This window comes from Stegostoma tigrinum, chromosome 11 (assembly GCF_030684315.1).
Source record: "Stegostoma tigrinum isolate sSteTig4 chromosome 11, sSteTig4.hap1, whole genome shotgun sequence".
Classification (NCBI taxonomy): domain Eukaryota; kingdom Metazoa; phylum Chordata; class Chondrichthyes; order Orectolobiformes; family Stegostomatidae; genus Stegostoma; species Stegostoma tigrinum.
Genome location: NC_081364.1, coordinates 59,592,386 through 59,604,840, shown reverse-complemented (window position 1 = coordinate 59,604,840; position 12,455 = coordinate 59,592,386). Strand labels below are relative to the sequence as shown.

General features: G+C 40.6%; 1 protein-coding gene across 3 annotated transcripts in view; it reads right to left on the bottom strand.

The window, feature by feature from the left end:
• The window catches only part of rad18 (RAD18 E3 ubiquitin protein ligase), a 227,520-nt gene that overhangs the window by 86,699 nt on the left and 128,366 nt on the right, over window positions 1-12,455 (bottom strand). For all 3 annotated transcript variants that reach the window (XM_048547656.2, XM_048547657.2, XM_059649652.1), the window contains one exon: window positions 3,078-3,200. In XM_048547656.2, the coding sequence (XP_048403613.1) occupies window positions 3,078-3,200 (123 nt within the window). The remainder of the gene's footprint in view (window positions 1-3,077; window positions 3,201-12,455) is intronic.

The window sequence follows — 12,455 nt, the reverse complement described above, 5'->3', positions numbered from 1 at the left end:
TATCTATAAAGTATGACACCACTCTGATTCCCCTTTATAACCAACCAATTTGTTACATCTCCAGGCAGGCCTAAAAAATGTCAAATATGATTTTCCTTTCACAAAACCATGATGACTCTGCCCAATTTTACTACGAGTTTCCAAATGTCTTGCTTACTACGTCCTTAATGATATTTTCTAGCATTTTTCTAATATCAGATCAGACTAACTGGCCTATTGTTTCCTTTCTCCCTCCTCGTTTGAATTCTGCTAATACATTTATCACTTTTCAATCTGCTAGGATTTCTTCAGAGTCTAGGGAACTTTGAAAATTACATCCAAAGCATCTACAATCTCTGCAAATATCTACCTTAATGCAGCATTCAGGCTGTTAAGTCCTGCCACCCACAAAGCGTTTCTATAATGAACTCAACCTTTTTAATGGGATATTTTGTAGGATAAATTCACAACATTACTTTCATTATGTTTTCCTATTCATCAAAAAAATCCATCTGATCGGTCAAGTACAATCTTAGTATTTATTACTGTGCTGGCTCGCCTTAAGCAATTCAAACCTCTCTTACACATCACTGGTATAAAAATGACCAGCACGTAGTTCCAAGGAATGCCCTTTTATGTTTTCTTGTATAAAGGTGTTAACAATTGCCACTCTCCAATTAGTGGCTAAGGAAGGTTGGAAGATTATGGCAAGCCCTTCTATTACCTCCAATCTCATTTCATATAGGAGCCAGTGATATAAGCTGGCATCCTGCTGGCACAGTGGCTGTGGTTAACACTGCTGCCTCACAGTGCCCCGGGTTTTAATTCCACCTTGGGTGGCTGTCTGTGTGGGTTTGCACAATCTCCTCCATGTCCATGGTGGTTTCCTCCGGTTTCCTCCCACAGGCCAAAGATGTGCAGGTTAGGTGGATTGGCCATACTGTATTGTCTGTCGTGTCCAAGGACATGCAGGCTACGTGAGTTAGCCATGGGAAATGCCGGGTTACAGGGATACAGTAGACAGGTGGGCCTGAGTTGATATTTTCGAACGGTCAATGTGGATTCAATGAATACCTTACACTTGCCTCGAAATAAAATAAATAAAAAGTTAACGTCTGGGCTATCTCCTTGATATACTTTGAAGGTGTTTGGTCTGGTCCATAATACCTAACAGCTTTTTTTTCTTTAGTAAAATACCAAAGTACTAATTTAGTATTCCAAGTTCTGCACCCTTATACATCCTACTTTTACTGCTCACTATTTATATAGGCCCAGTCTTACTTTCTTCTTCATTTCCCCCTTTCAGCTTATTGTTCAAGAACTTGACAGGCATTGTTTACCCTGTTTTTATCTCTTGGCAGCTGTAAAGGAATCTGTACCTTTGATGAAGAAGGTCATTCACAATAAAGGACTAACCACAATTTGAAATAGCAGGTTCATCAGCGACAGTAGGGTCTATTAAAATAACGCAGCAAAACGATGTCGGGACAAAAGCCACACATCTTCAAAAGTTGAAAAGGATTTTCAAACATTTTGAAAAAAATTAATCAGCCGCATTATAATGATTTGCTCCTTCGAATCTGATAAAAAAAAATTCATTCACTCCTCCATTTAGATGTATTAAAGGATTTTTGAAACACTGGGCCAAGTAGACGGTCAGAATGTTGCAAAAGCCTAATTATCTGTCTAAAAACAGTATTCTGTTGACAGTCAATCAGTCCCTTTGACACTGGTACGATCTCCTATTATTTGGATTGCTGGTGACCTTTCCAACTGTTGACAATGCACTGAATAGAGTGCCAGGACTGACAATCATGTACATGTAACCTACAAGTAATGGACTGAGTTTTTAAAATGGGACCAAATCAGCAGGGGCCACTGTTATACAAGTGACACTTTTCCATCCTGCTATATATTTTGAATAAACACCACTAATCACTCTCCAGAAGCTGAACAGTTCACATGGGTGTCAGTACCAAGCTCAAGTTTTAGTGCTAGCCATCACACTACTGCAGGATCGATGGTGGCATCTTGTATATCCTCCTGCTGAGACAATTAAAGGGGAGGAATAGATCACAGGAGCCCTGGTGGCTGTTATAATTGTGAAGATGTACTTGCTGCTAAATCTGGTCCTATGCTAACTTCCTCAATTCGCCTCAAACAACTGGGTGAAAGACTGGTATCCACCCAACAGACTGTCCGAACTAAAATCACGCATGATCTGGATCCTCAAAAGGAGTAAAATCCAGCACACTGAATGGGACAAGGGAGAGGATCAGAATGGTATTCTATCTTATCCCCTTCGATGTAGACGAAATTACTGCATTTAGGTTATGAATGTTTAGAGACACTACAATATATTCATTCAATAGTTTTACAAGACTAGAGTATGTAGAAATGGATTTATCAAACTGCCACACCAATACAGTCTGAATGTATGACAGTCATTGCAATACACTGTTTGCGTATGCTCAAGCTGTCAATAAATTCCTTGTGTGTTGTGGGTTCTATCTTGAGTGGAGTCTAATGTGGCATGGAACATCCAGTTTATAATGTCATTCTCCCAAGCAGCCTGATTTCTTTAATTATGATAACCTCCAGCTCAGAAGGGGAAGGCTGTGCTCTAGAGAGTAAATTTTGCCTGTCTGCATTGAAGTTGTATCTGCCACTGAATTGTTCCAAGCAGACACGTATTTTCTTTAACAGCTGCTCTTCATTGGATAACAAGGCTGAATCCTACCTGTCCTCTGACCTCCTTTCACTGTAACGTCCTGTCATACATACAACTTTACACATGAAATAAGATCAAAATTATTCTGTTAGTAACGAGCCAGTTTGAGCTTGATCTAACACTGACTGTGACAAAAGACTGCAGCTTCAATAGCTGCATCTGGTGAAAGCTAAAAATTTAAAATAACGTCCAAGGTCAATAAAACTAGTTCTCTTATATTGTTCTACTGGGTAGCAAAACATTCATTTCTAGTGTCGTGTTCGTTAGGCTTTATTTGTGAAATGTCAACTGACATTAGACTTCAGTTTCAAGACTTCATTAAACTTTGTGAAGCAGGATTGAAAATCAAACACCCTGTTCCTTTTACCTGAGACGGTTGGACACTGTTCTTCAACATCCTTGTCGTCTTTCTTCATTTTTGTCCCCTTTGTCTTCCACCTGTTCCTCACCTCGGCCACCAGTTGTTGAAACTCCTTGCGATGTTTTATACCTGCAATGTAACACAACAGAAGATTTGCAATTGCACTGTAACAATGAGAACGGTCCTGACATTCCACTTTGGGAATACTGCAATGACTCTTTGAATGGTGGCAGTGAATGGTGGGACTTTTCCACACAGTTAACGCCAGAGAACAGTGATCCCACTGATCATCCTCCATTTTCCTCTTATATTTTCAAACGGTTCCAAAAATTGAAAGGGTCCTGTCAGTTCCAGTGAGGGCGATGTCTAAATCCATTTACATCTCATGGGATAGATATCTACATGAGTTCCAGTTGATTCAATCACTGTACAACTGCAATCAACGTTCTTAAGGATAAGTATCACCATTTCAACTCCAGCTACAAATGAGGGGACAGGAACTCAAAAATGAAGCCTATTGCTAGAGAAACTGGGAGGCAGAGTCGGTGGGAAGGCTGCATTTTAAGCACATTAGATATGCTCTGCCAACAATCCTTTGACCTAAAAATGCTTTATTATACTTATTCTTTCACAGGTGTAAGCATCACCAGCAAGGCCAGTGCATGTGGGACATCTGCAGTTGACCTTGAACTCAGAGGCAAGTGAAGTGTCAATCACATTGTTGTGCGTATGGAGTCACATGTCAGTCAGACAGGTGAGAAGGGCACATTTCCTTTCCTAAAGGACCATGAAGAGCCACACAGATTTTACAACAATCAACAATACAGGCTGACGAGTGCCTGGCCATCCTACAGTTTTGATTCTATCCGTATGTAGCACATCCCTGGCACTGATGGACAACTCCTTTACAGCTTCTCTCTTGCACACACAGAGAGTTAAATAGGAGGGATATTGAAAGAGGAGGACCTAAGGTGTCATCAAGACTCACCAGATTGTTCACACTCACTCTCTTTGCCTGTGGTTGCCACTGAGATCTGAGATACTGGTGAGACCACACTTGCAGTAGTGTGCACAGTTTTGGTCTCCTAATCAGAGGAAGGATTTTCTGGCTATGGAGAAAGTGCAATAAATATTTACCAAAGTGATTTCTGGGATGTTAGGACTGATGCATGAAGGGAGTTTGGATCAGTTAGGACTACATCCACTGGAGTTTTGAAGGATAAAGGGGTATCTGACGTACCTACAGAATTCTAACAGGACCGAACAAGTTAAATGCAACTAGGACTTTTCCATTTCTCAATCAATGATAGTTGTCACGGCCACCATCACTGAGACCAGCTTTCAACTTGAAGTCCAACGAGTGCTGAAGTGGGATTTGAACTCACGACTCAGAGAATTTTGGTTTAATGGACTGTAAAACTAGATGGTGCACGAGGCTCGCAGTCTGTTCCATCCAGCCATTTTCTGCATCCTCTCAATCTTTGATTCCTCATCTCCATTGCATACATTCAGATGAGGCCAACTTTGACAAGGGAGCCTCCAAAACGTCCACCTTCTTCCTCAACTGAGCATTCCCCAACACTCTTGTTGTCAGAGCACTCAACACTCTCTTCCCTCCTGCAACAGTGATAGGGTTTCCCTTGTCCTTACCTACCATCCCACCAGCATCCACATCCAGAAGATCATCAGACACCATTTCTGCCATCTCCAATAGTTTGCCACCACCAGGCACATATTCTCCTCCATTCCCTTGTCTGCCTTCCGGAGGGACCGTTCCTTCCAGTGCACCCTGGTCTACTCTTCCTTCACCCCCAACAGCATTCCACAGCACCTTCCCTGCAACCAGCTCTTTGGAGGGTCAGTGTGGACTTGATGGGCTGAATGGCCAACTTCCACACTGTAGGGATTCTACGATTCTAAAGCATTTCATCACTAGCTTCTTAAGTGCAGTTGGGGATGAGGACTAAGTGATAGTGAGGTCCACATTCAATGAATCAATTAAATAAATTCTGATCTGGAACAACTGCCTGAATGGGAGATGGGCAGAGATGCATCAGCAACCTTCAAAAGGGCTATATATATATACACATGAAGAGGAGGCATTTGTAAGGTTTAGGGAAGAAAAGCTGAAGAGTCACACAAATTCAACAGTCTTTTGATGGGTAGTTTCACAGTTATGGTGGGCTGAATGTTCTACGTTTGTGCTGTTTGATTGTACGATTCTATTCAGGTCTCAACTGTACACAATAAATTACCATATGGTATTTACAACACTAGCAACTAATTACAAGCCAAGTCAGGAGAGATGGGATCAATCTTCCTTGACTGTAAAGGCCTTACATCAAATGGGTTAATCTGTCTTAATCCAGTTAATTACAAGAATAGGTCCTGCATAAAACTGTCCCTGATTTATTTTTTTTTACACAACAGAAACCAAATCTAGGCCTATTGTGAAAAAAAACAATAATGCAGAGTAGCACTGCTTTGAGACAACGCACTTTGTTGAGGCTCAGTCAAAGAAAATTCACAATGCTTTTGAGATAGCCATCAATTTCAAATATACAGCATAATGTCGAGGGTCAGTAAGAGGTTCAAGAAATTGGATTGATAACATTTTTGGCATTAGTAAGGTTCAAGGATCAGCGCACATGGGAGAAGGTAGGATTGTTCACTATTTATTACAAATTGTTTGGCTTTATACCATTAACTTGAAACAAGGCCTGTTGTGAAATTTTGCCTACTTTCGAAGGCTGAAGAAGTACGTTAAGATATTATAGTTGTTAACGTTATCAAACATCTCCTGAGCATGTGGCCAGAATCTCTGTGAAATTAAAGAAAGGTCAGACTCCTTCACTGCTCTGGGCTGTCTTGGGACCCTAATGTCCAAACGATTTCAAATAGGGATGCCAAAATAATACAGATTAAGATTTTTAACAAAACTCAAAGTGTAACACTGGCTCAGTACTCTTCAACTAATATTTAAAGTGGTTTGAAGTAGCACAAAAATAAACATCATGTTGTAATGTTTCAAAGTTGTGCTTCCTTTTAAGTAACAAGACACATTCACAATAACAGGTTTGATGGTACTGTCTTAATCAAAAACTACTCTACATTTTCCAAGGAGAGTTGTTCTTCCATGAGTGCCATCTAGTAGTGTTATTTGAAGTGAGTGCGTGGGTAATGGAACCTGACTTCTCAAGACAAACACCAGGATACACGAGTTATAGGTACATAGCTTTTGCACTGATGATCACTTAACACAAATGCCATGCATTAAAACAGCAGAGACACAGCAAGACAGCATTGTCAGCTTGCAGCACCTAGTCACTCATTGAGATTAGTCAAAATTACTCTCCACTCCTTTCACTGGTGCAGTTCTAACAGGAGGAATTATTCTTCCTCTGCTGGCAATGGGGAAATTATCCATCATTCCTGCAAGCCTATTTGTAAGCATGGAAAGTGTAACCAACTGAAAAATGATCGTAAATTGTAAACTTATGTTATTATTTCTTGAAACTGGACAAACACCAGGTACAAAACGAGATTCAAGTATCGATGGTTTGCTTTGAAAATATCTATCATTATCCACAAGGGTAGTCACCTGCTTTAAAATTAAATCACACTTCCAGGAATCTTTTATTCAGATCTTCGTATTTCAGATGTCTCTTTCCGCATTTCCAAAGAAAACCATTCAAGTCACTGTTCACATAGTGCTGTAATCTGCCCAGTCATTTTTCAACTTGGCAATCAATAGGCTGTTCCACTTACTTTTTGCATCAAATGAATGAAAACAGACTTAAAAGTTTGAATTAATCTTTCACATTTTTAAGATAGAAATGCCCTTTTGTTCAATGCACAACAGAAACACTCACTAGCCAGATATTGCAGGAACAAGGCATCAACTGACTTATCTTCCTTGCCAGACATTTTTCTCCACCTTTACCTAAATAAGTTTCCTTTCCCCTGTACATTGCAGGAAATACAAGGTTATCAGAATATCTAGAGCCCTGGTGAAACAATGACATTGCATAATTGAGAAAGATGCAGATGAATGACAGCAAGTGTAAAATAGGGAGTCCAAGCAAGTATAGAAATAGTGATTTGATCCAGAGAGAGAAAAACAGACAGAGGACAAGTAAAACAAAGAGGAAATTTAAAGTCTGAAAAGTTCTGCAACCTGCCTCTTTCTTAACCAGAGTGGTTGCATGGTATTACAGGGTCATAAAACTCATCATAAATAGGCTACTTATGCTGTTAAATACTAACCCTAACTTTCAGTGGAGGGTTTCATTGGTAATTAGTGCAGAAATTTCTTGAATATCAAAAGATGAATGAAAGCCAACAGCCAGCTTAACAGGGAAGTTCCTACCAACCAGAAACTAGCAATTTGTAATTCACTTTTCTATCACAAGCTGGTGCACCATTTGCAGATCAGTAACAGTGTGCACACTAAAACTGCCATTATTTTGGCTGATCCAACCTGCTTCAACTGGTACTTGCTTGTTTAGTTTGGTGGTATTGTTGCTGGATTGGTTATCCAGAGACCCAGGCAACACTCTTGGAACCAGAATGAAAGCCCACCACATCAGACAGTAGAATTTCAATCCAAATTCCTGGAATCACCGACCACAAAATTATGGTAAAAAACCTATCAGATTTATAACATATTTCTGGGAAACAAATCTGCATTGTTACCTGGTCGGGCCTACATGTCACTCCAAGGCCATAGACTCTTAAATGCTCTCTGCCATGGACACACACATCATTTTTGTATCAAACTACCAAAAAAAATCCTTAGAAAACAAAATGAAATAGGATGGGTCGCCTTACATTAACCTAGACCCCAGAAATGACAAAAGTCATTGTTGGCTTTGCAATGTCAAATTACTTACATCAGAGTCTAGTGCCCAGATTGTGAGAGCTATTTCACACAGTAGTCAAGCAGGAGCCTAACAAAGTAATACTCATGGAATCATACCTTACAGATAACATCCCATAAGAGCAGAGGCATAGCAGTGGCAGGACAATAGCATACAGTCAGGAGGGAGTTGTCCTGGGACTCCTCAACATGGATTAGAGTCCCCATAAAGTTACACAAACCACCGTCCCTCAGCTGATGAAATCAGGGCTCCTCCACGTTGAACAACACTTGAACGAAGCACTGAGCGTGGCAAGGGCACGGAGTGTACTCTGGGTGGGGGGACTTCAATACCCATCATGACAAATGGCTCAGACGCACGAGTCACTGAGCTGGTCAGGTCCCTAGCGTTGGTGGTGGAGTGAGTGAATGTTTGTGGATAGGGTGCCGATCAAGTGGCTGCTTTGTCTTAGGTGGTATCAAGCTTCTGGGATGTTAGTAGGCAAGTGGGGAGTATCTTATCTCGTTCCTGATTTGTGCCTTGTGGATGGTGGACAGGCTTTGGTGAGTCAGGAGGTGAGCTATTCACTGGAAGAATTCTAACTTCTGACCTGCACTTGCAGCCACAGTATTTATATGGTCAGTCCAAATCAGTTTACGGTCAACAGTAACCCTCAAGGTGTTCATGATTTGGAGGGATGTGGAATTTAATGGTTGATATTCAGTGGCATTACAAAGGCTATGGTTAGATTCACTTTTGCTGGAGGTGGCACTTATGTGGCCCAAATATTACTTGCTACGTGTCAGCCCAAGCCTGGATATTGCTGATTATGAACAAGGATTGCTTCAGTATCAGATATCTCAGTGAACATCCCCACTTCTGACCTTTTGACAGAAGGTCGCTGATGAAGTAGTTGAAGATGTTTGGGCCTACTACAGTATATTCTACAGAATTTTTACAGTAAAATCCAACAACTATCACACAGACTAGTGGTTCAAGATGATGTGTCACCACCACCTTCTCAAGAGTAGCTAGAAATTAGCAGTAATGCCAGAACTGCCAGCAATGCCCACATCCTGAAGAATGCTCACAGGAAATCTGGAAATGTTAACGTTGATTTACCAAGCTTACCATCATCCATCTCACCTCCATTTCTAGCATTTATTCAATGAAGGAGACTACACTGTAAAGTGTAAAAAGTAAATGTTGGTGTACGAAGGAAACACATTAATGCTGCATAGGCCCAGAAAAAGAAATTAATGCTAGGCAGCAACTAATGAGATGAGCCTGAAGCTGCAATTACTTTTATTCAGCAAAGCCTAATGCTTCAGTGATGAATACAAACAGGCAAACACAGTGTGCTAATGGAAGTCATAACCTGTCACTAATGTACTGATCTGTTGAGAATTGCTGCCATGTTCATTCCTGATTTGACTTAAGTATGACGTGGACAAAAACAAACAGAACCTCCTACACTCCTTCAAAGGGGCCCTGTTCCCCTGTAAAGAGTTTTTAGTAAAGGCTATAGGCACATTTCTTTCTCATTGACTAAACTAACTTGGCCACCTTCTCACCAGATCAGTAAATTTGTTCTTCAAAAAAAAACCTAAATATTTACTGCATCCATATATACCAGCTACTTCAATATTTTTCGCAGGTAAGTTTGGTCCCCAAATCTATACCTCTTTAGGCGCCTCTGTAGTTCTCTTTGGTTCTCAAATTTAATAGCCAACAGGATGACGCCCTTCAACAACGTTACCCACTGACTGGTCTAAGCTTATAAGAAGAAGTTTAAGAACAACAAACAAAACAAAAGAGAAGTACGGCACAGGAACAGGCCCTTCAGCCCTCCAAGCCTATGCTGATTATCATGAGCTGGCTAAACTAAAAAGCAAACCTTCTGCCCTTAGTCAATCCATATGCCTCTATTCCCTCCCTATTCACGTAACCATCCAGACACCTCTTAAACGTCGCCAACATGCCTGCTTCCACATTAAACTTTTGCCCTCTCACCTTGAACCTAAGCACCCTTGTAATTAAAACTTCAACACTGGGAAAAAGCTTCTGACTATCCACCCTATCTATGGTTCTCATAATTTTCTAGACCTCTATCAGGTCTCCTGTCAGCTGCCTTCTTTCCTTTGAACACAATTACAGAGCTTTTCCATGAGGTTTTTCTGTGCCTGAATGATGGTTTGTAATTATAATGCTGAAAAGTAAACAAACATTTTTATTCACCGCTTTCATTTCATCTGAGGAGCTTGAGGGCAAACCACATGAAACAGCCTTCTCTGAAAAATCTGCTCACATTTTGATAACTGTGACAAATGCCACTAGTTTCTGAGACAATCTATAATACCTAAAAGAGTCAACAACATTCTAAATAAAGTAACACATGCCACTGTAATGGGCCTTACTTTCAACATCTGAATAGTTTAAAAAGTTCAAGGATCCAAGTCTTCATCAAAATCCAATCAGTTTTCCCTTGGGGTACAGCCGGTTTACTAAGATTTGTTGAAATCCACCCATTACCTTTCAAGATTTATTCATTCCAGAAAAACAGACGAACACAGAGGGTTGAAAACATTATCTCATCCATTATCAGTAGAGAAAGCACCTAAACAATTACATTCAAACGCAGTACTGATAGAACACTGGACTGTGAGATGCTAAACCAGGCTCTGTGGCCTCCTCAGGCAGATGTACAAAATTCTAAGGCATTATTTCAATGATCAAGAGCTTTCCCCAGTGTCCTTGCCAATAGTGATCCTTTGACGAACATTACCAAAACTGATAGTCTTACCATTTTTAAAAACACATTGTTGTTTGTAGGGTGTTGCTTTGTACAAATTGGGTGCTGCTTTTCTGACATTACAACAATGATAACATTTCAAAAAGGTCGCAAAGCATTTTGGGATGTTCTGAGGTAGTGGACGGTTATAAATAAATCAAAGGCTTTTGTTTCCTTCCTTCAACAAGTCTGACACTCAGACATTAATCATTTTCAGTCTCCAGTGGGAATCATCTTGGACTCAGTCATATCAGCTTCTACTTTAAGCAGTTATGCATCTCACATTTCCAGTAAATGAATAAAGAACAAACTAGTGTACCTCCTGGACGATTCCAGGCCTCAGAATTACCCCCAAGTGCTCTATAACCAATTAGATGCAATTTGATGTGGCATCACTTGTTGAAATTTATGAAATAGAATACAGGCTAATTTATAAACAGCAAAGTCGAACAAACCATAATTAGATGTATGACCAGATAATCTGTTTTTAGGTGTTGGATAATTATTGGTCTGGACCTTGGAGAGAATCTAAGAAGATTTGTTTGGTGCTGTTAGTGAGAATTTGCTGTGCATAAATCAGCTGATATATTTCCAACAATACTACATGAGAACACATCCAGAGATTCTGAAAGGTGTTTTTGAAATGCCAGGACTTTATTCATTTGGTTGATATCTACCTCACAAGTTGTTCTGGTCATGGATGAGAATCAGAGACATTGTCATCAATACTTATTTGCTCTTTGGGGGTAACATTAAGGACAGTGGTAGTGTCCCTGCCTCTGGACTGAGGCTCACTGTGCTTAATGAAAGCTCAACTCCCTGGATTTTGGGCAGCACGGTGGTTCAGTGGTTAGCACTTCTGCCTCACAGTGTTAGGGACCTGGGTTCAATTCCACCCTCGGGCGACTGTCTGTGTGGAGTTTGCACATTCTCCCAGTGTCTGCGTGGGTTTCCTCCGGGTGCTCCAGTTTCCTCCCACAGTCCAAGGATGTGCAGGCTAGGTGGAATGGCCATGCTAAATCGCCCATAGTGTTCAGGGGTGTGTAGGTTAGGGGGATGGGTCTGGGTAGGATGCTCGGAGGGTCAGTGTGGACTTGTTAGGCTGAAGGGCCTGTTCCACACTGCAGGGATTTTATGAGATTAGATTCTATGAGGAGTCCCACCTGCTTCAGACTTGTAGAGTTACATTTCTGAACAGGTTCATTAGAAAATATCTGTGGTGAAGCCAGTATCTAAGCTCTTTAGCATCTATCAAACCACTTTTCCAACAATGGATTGCTTCTAGAAACTCTCAACATCACAGATGTTCGCTCTGTGAATTATTCGATTCGCTCCATTCCTCTCTTCTTTTCCAATACCCCTGCATATGATTCTTCTGCAGTCCAATTCTCCTCTGGAGGTGACCATTTTATCTGCTTCCACCACTGTTTTAGGCATTACATTTCAGACCATCACACATTGCTTTCTAAGAAAATCTCATATTTCCAATTCTCTTAATTTTTAGACTATTGTGTCCACTTGCCCAACCACTAGTTGAAACCTTCATCCTATCCACCTTATGAAAACCCTACAATATTGAATAGCCTTATTAAAATCACCCATAATCTGCTCTACTTTAAGAGAGTAATTCAAGTTCTGCACCTGCTGACATTTTAATAAATCTCGTCTGTATCCTTTCCAAGGTTGCAACATCATTATATCTTTCAAGGTTGGCATTACAGTGGGTCATGGACA